We start from the raw sequence: 6,558 nt of genomic DNA, 5'->3' as shown, positions 1-6,558 counted from the left end.
TATATATATATATAGTTAAGGCCCACCGGCCACTTGACCATCTTCTTCTGTGCGGATGCAAAAACAGTGCCCGAACTCTTACGGGAATCGGCAACGCGCCGCGAGTAATGAGTATAATGGGCGGGGGCACTACGAATGTAATGCGGGACAATACGTTGAGAATGTGAGTCTCGCTGGAGGTGAGCCAGAGATAAATCCCTGCAGTCGCAATATCCTCTGTGTCCTCGGTGTCTCAGATGGATAGAGCGTCTGCCATGTAAGCAGGAGATCCCGGGTTCGAGTCCCGGAAGGGGCACACATTTTCATCTGTCCCCATTGACATATGTCAACGTCTGAAAGCAGCTAGGGGTTGTAATTTCATGGTAATTAAAATGAAAGTAATGAATACGAGGTGCACAAGTGTGAAATCACTGCGCTAGCCATTGTGCTACGGCATTGGTTGTACTAGTCGCTCGCTGAAAGACATATAAACTACCTCGAAAGCTTTGACCGCCGTTTTCTCAGAAACGATGAAATACCTACGGATAAGCAGAGAGCAGAGCCACGTGTTCACTTATTTTAACCCCTCTTCCACTGAGCGAAGTTTCTGGGGAATCGGGGGTAATCACGCTGGTGGTGTTCTCCTCGCGAGGGGAGCACAGTGGAGAATGCTGACCTCGTTGCGCAGGCGCAGCCCGTAGCCCGCGGCGGAGAGCACGCCGGAGCGCTGGCAGGCCCTCAGCTGCCCCTGGGAGTCCAGCACGACGCCGCGCGGCGAGTAGTACATCTCCAGCAGCTGCGACAGCCGCAGGCGGCCCATCTGCTCCAGCCACGCGCGCAGCCCGCCCCCCAGCACCAGGCCTGCGGGGACAATAACACACGGCTGTCAGAGGCGTCTCAGGTATAGCCATACTGAACGTACATTTATTTACACTTCTGGCCATTAAAATTGCTACACCAAGAAGAACAGCAGATGATAAACGGGTATTCATTGGACAAATATATTATACTAGAACTCACATGTGATTACATTTTCACGCAATTTGGGTGCATAGATCCTGAGAAATCAGTACCCAGAACAACCACCTTTGGCCGTTATAAGGGCCTCGATACGCCTGGGCATTGAGTCACACAGAGCTTGGATGGCGTGTACAGGTACAGCTGCCATTGCATCTTCAACACGATACCACAGTTCATCAAGAGTAGCAACTGGCGTATTGTGACGAGCCAGCTGCTCGGCCGTCATTGACCAGACGTTTACAGTTGGTGAGAGATCTGGAGGATGTGCTGGCCAGGGCAGCAGTCGAACATTTTCTGTACCCAGAGAGGCCCGTACTGGACCTGCAACATGCGGTCGTGCATTATCCTGCTGAAATGTGGGGTTTCGCAGGGATCGAATGAAGGGTAGAGCCACGGGTCGTAACACATCTGAAATATAATGTCCGCTGTTCGAAGTGCGGTCAATGCGAACAAGAGGTGACCGAGACGTGTAACCAATGGCACCCCATACCGTCACGCCGGGTGATACGCCAGTATGGCGATGACGAATACACGCTTCCAATGTGCGTTCACCGCGATGTCGCCAAACACCGATGCGACCATCATGATGCTGTAAACAGAACCTGGATTCATCCGAAAAAATTACGTTTTGCCATTCGTGCACCCAGGTTCGTCGTTGAGTACACCATCGCAGGCCTCCTGTCTGTGATGCAGCGTCATGGGTAACCACAGCTATGGTCTCCGAGCTGATAGTGCATGCTGCTGCAAACGTCGTCGAAATGTTCGTGCAGATCATTGTTGTCTTGCAAACGTCCCCATCTGTTGACTCAGGGATCGAGACGTGGCTGCACGATCCGTTACAGCCATGCGCATAAGATGGCTGGCATCTCGACTGCTAGTGATACGAGGCCGTTGGGATCCAGCACGGCGTTCCGTATTACCCTCCTGAACCCACCGATTCCATATTCTGCTTACAGTCATTGGATCTCGACCAACGTGAGCAGCAATGTCGCGATACGATATACCGCAATCGCGATAGGCTACAATTCGATCTTTACCAAAGTCGGAAACGTGATGGTACGCATTTCTCCTCCTTACACGAGGCATCACAACAACGTTTCACCAGACAACGCCGGTCAACTGCTGTTTGTGTATCAGAAATCGGTTGGAAACTTTCCTCATGTCAGCACATTGTAGGTGTGAATGCTCTGAAAAGCTAATCACTTGCATATCACAGCAGCTTCTTCCTGTCGGTTAAATTCCTCGTCTGTAGCACGTCATCTTCGTGGTGTAGCAATTTTAATGGCCAGTAGTGTACTCACTGGCAAGACGTGTCTCGCCCTTGTCGGGCACCATCTGATCAACGTAAGAACGTCCTTTAACGTCAGCACATGGCATTAAGATAAAAATTCTGAGGAAACATTATCCTATCATGATCAGGTAAATAATATGTGCTGCCATTAAAGGACGGATATTGGCTTACCACATTACTTCTTACGTTAATTCGATGATGCCTCACGAGGCCGAAACACGTCATTGCCAATAAATATAGAAAAACAATTTTGCAGGGTTCAGTTTCCAAAAATAGTGAAACACGAATTTTTTTATTTCTGAAAAAGAAGCCAAAATCAAATTTTCATAGATTTTACTTTAAAATGCTTTCATAATGAAAAATTTGATAAATGCCTCCTTAGGGGCTGAATTTCTAAAGACACTGGAACACGTATTTTTTACAAATACTAATTTTCATAGATCTAGATCTAAAAATGCTTTAGTACTTCTTTAATAATAATTTATTTTCAAAAAGACTTTCACCCGCTATTTTTCCCCACAAGGGCTACATTTCAATGAAATGTTGAAGCACGTATTTCATTACTTCTGAGCGAGAAACCAACACCGATTTTTGTAGGTCTAGCTTCAAAATTGACTTAATAGCGACATGTTTTTTTTAAAAAAAGAACATTCATGCCTTACTCAAACGACGCCTACAGTATAGAATCAACACAGTGAGTCAGTGTGTGAATCAGTTGGTGGTAACATTGCCTTTTATATATAGAGACTGTGTCTGCCCTGTATCTGCTACACACAATGTAAAATAAAAGAAAAGTAAAAAGAAAATGCTGGGGATGCCACGATTGTAGCGAAACATTTTTACCTATTAAAGCAAAAGAAAATTTTCAATTGCAAGCACGGAAACGTAGCTCAACATTTCAATGCGATTTGATTTCCACCGTAAATAAGTACTTCATTCCCTCAATATACTACATCTTCGGATTTAAAATCAGTTTTCTCAATTTATTTACCTCTTTATAGCTGTGTGATCATTACGCCTTACCCAGTCGGCCACAATGGCCACTTGGTTGCTCTTCGACTTATTGATTATGTTTAGGTGCTGAAAAAATCAGGCAGGTATGGTGGTAGTGTAACTACACAACCTGCAGTTTTAGAGTTTCTAGATAGATTGCAGCTTATCTAAACAAATTCGCCAAATGTTAGGGCAGCCGTAACGCCCGCCCTTCCCAAAAGGGAAGTTCCAGCGCCATGGAGACGCTGAAGGACTCGAACTGCAAGAGTCTTGAAAATAGACGCCAAATATCCCGTCAAACTCTACAGTTACAAAGTTTCTAGAACTCTTTTTTTCATGATTTCTTACAATTAAGGTCTATGCCTAATTACATGCATGGGTTGTAAAATCAACAAACCATAATTTACTTACTATCTTTACAATGGTTCTAGCTTACATTACAATTACAACTTTATTCTTGCTTTGCAAAGACCACATTACAACTACCATACTTTACAAATTTCCTCCCTGCCTACTTTGTCTTGACAAGCTAAACTTGTTTGTGCCTAATGGCGGGGGCGAGGGCCGGCTACTAATTAGGTACAACCACTGCCTTAAGTTCCCATTTTTTTCCAACATTTCCCATCACCATTACTATCCTACATAAGCGCTCTATTAACTAATTTCTATTACTACAATACTAAGAAAAAAAAAGATTCAAATGGCTCTGAGCACTATGGGACTCAACTTCTGAGGTCATTAGTCCCCTAGAAATTAGAACTAGTTAAACCTAACTAACCTATGGACATCACACACATCCCTGCCCGAGACAGGATTCGAACCTGCGACTGCAGCGCCTACAACCGGACGGCCACTTCGGCCGGCGCATTACTAAGAGCCCCCTATTTCTAATATTTCAGAAAGAATAAGAGGCGCCACCAACTCGACGGAGGATTCAGTCCAAGGCATCCTGTCCAGCGCTGTGCACACAGCCAGTCCACCCGACGGCACTCCGTCGATCTCACAGTCCCGTCGTAGACGCGAGGGGAGCATCCAGCGCGCACCTCGGCGTGGTACTCCACCCTCGTGACTTTTCCGTATTCAGAGAGCTGTTTGTTTTGGTTAAGTATGTATAAAGTCTGCGTGTGTTTTGAGAACTTGCTAGCTAATCTATTACTTTGTCTTATATCATGTGTAGTTACGTTTCTCGTGTCACTTTCTGTGACTTCAGTGAGAACAGAGCAGTCAAATAACAAATGTTCTGGCGTACATGGATTGGCCCCAGAGTCGCAACCTTCTGATTCCGTTCTCCCTATCCTGTGAAAATACATAGGGTAGGGGCCATGTCCTGTAAGAAGATGCACTGTCCCTTTGTTGGGCTGAAGCTATTTTAGTCTAAGCCTTTCTCTTATATCTGGGAAGACTGCATGACTACTTCTTGTAGTATCCGAGTTGTTCTGCTGCTCTTGCCAAACATTAATTACTTCATTTTTGATTTCTCTTTTACTTGTCAAATATTTCCCCATAATGTCCTCTACTGTTTCACCGTTTCCCTTCTTTAATCAGTAACTCGCGGCTCTTTGAAGAATCGTCAGATTCGCTGGCCACAAGAACATAATGACCAGTAGATCGCAAGCCGGCGATGTCACAAAGGCCCAATCGATCTTGTATGTTGCGTCGTATTCTTCTTAAGTCATGAATAGCCTCACAAGCTGTGGGCCCATAGGCTGGGGCCGTAGCTCACCCTCGAAGCCATTATGTTTACGTGATATAGCTTGATAGTATGAGAACAGAGATGAAATCATCGCACCCCTGTACTAATCAGCTTGTGCTTCACCGCTGGAGCTTTTATACCTACTTGCTCGATATGTGCTCCAAAGTTCCATCCCTCATCCAGGTATACTCCCGGATATCTAGAAACTTTTTCGCAGTGGACTACACCTTCATTTATTCTAAGTGTGTGGTCTCTAGTCAGTTTCCCCTTTAGCATGATGTAACATGACTAATGAGGTGCTACTGTCATTTTTGTTCGATTACCATGGTCCATTAAGATACTTACTGCGGTGCTGCACCTATCTTCCAACTGTACTCTACTGTTGCCCTGCACCAGGAACAACAGATCGTCGGCATAGGCCACGGCCCGAATATCGATGCTTCTTGCTGCAGAGACTACATCCTTCGGTGACAGTCTTCGTAACAACTGTATTCGGGGACGTCATCCGTACCGCCCGTTTTACACAGTAATGGCCGCGCGGGATTAGCCGACCGGTCTCAGCGCTGCAGTCATGGACTGTGCGGCTGGTCCCGGCGAGGGTTCGAGTCCTCCCTCGGGCATAGGTGTGTGTGTGTTTGTCCTTGGGATAATTTAGGTTAAGTAGTGTGTAAGCTTAGGGACTGATGACCTTAGCAGTTAAGTCCCATAAGATTTCACACAGTAATGCGTCAGACAACCGTACAGCGGACCTAGGCACCGTATCTCCCGCAAACGAGAGAACAATGCCGGCCACCACAGGCTGTCAAAGGCACCATATATAGCTACCATTACGCCTAGGAGGTACGAGCAGGTAAACGAGGAGGCAAATTCGGCCGCCAGGTTGATGGCGTCCTCTGTGGAACACCCCCGACGACAATCGAAATGTCACACGTACGTATCTGATAGTTCCCAATGATTTGCCAATCGTGAACAGAGCAATTTGTCGAAAGTATCTAACGGACATATAGGCCTGTAAGATTTGAATTCACGTGGGTCCCTGTCCTGTTTCTTAGAATTACCGCCTTTGTCTGCTTCCAAATTTCGGGGAATTGTCGCAATTCCAGACATTTGTTGTACAACCTGGTCGGAGATGCTGCTATTTTGTTTGCAACGATTTAAAGAACCTCGACGGGGATACCATCGGGTCCCTGGAGAGTTTGTCGTTTTCATTTTAACTGTTTTCTGCGCTACTTCTTGGGACGAAAAGGGATAAACTGGCGTTTCGTCTATTGTGTCTCCAAGGACAGTCTGATCTGGGCTTGTGCCGGATTGTCCTGTTCTAGGCAATCGTCCGGAAACAGGACATCCTGCAGTACCTTCATCGTTATACTCTTGCGCTTGTTAACAACTTCCGGCCAGGAATTCCTTATTTTCTCACGAACCACCTTTTATGGTGTTCCCCGTGGAACTCGTGCGAGCTGGTCTTGCACAAATCTCTCCCAAATTGCCCGCCGCAATTCATTAATTGTTTTCTTATATCTTTGCCGAAAATATCTGAACACATTTAATGTATAGTCTCTATTTTCCTGGTTCAGTGATATCT

The 6,558-nt window shown here is 45.9% G+C and overlaps 1 protein-coding gene across 1 annotated transcript in view; it reads right to left on the bottom strand.

Annotated features, from left to right (window-relative positions):
• Nucleotides 1-604: 604 nt before the first annotated feature.
• The window catches only part of LOC126455764 (uncharacterized), a 204,200-nt gene continuing 198,246 nt past the window's right edge, over nucleotides 605-6,558 (bottom strand). Inside the window, exon 7 of the mRNA XM_050091528.1 lies at nucleotides 605-840. Coding sequence (XP_049947485.1) covers nucleotides 605-840 — 236 coding nt within the window. The remainder of the gene's footprint in view (nucleotides 841-6,558) is intronic.

The sequence above is a fragment of the Schistocerca serialis genome, chromosome 2 (assembly GCF_023864345.2).
Source record: "Schistocerca serialis cubense isolate TAMUIC-IGC-003099 chromosome 2, iqSchSeri2.2, whole genome shotgun sequence".
NCBI classification, from domain to species: domain Eukaryota; kingdom Metazoa; phylum Arthropoda; class Insecta; order Orthoptera; family Acrididae; genus Schistocerca; species Schistocerca serialis.
This window is presented reverse-complemented; position numbering and strand designations above follow the sequence as displayed.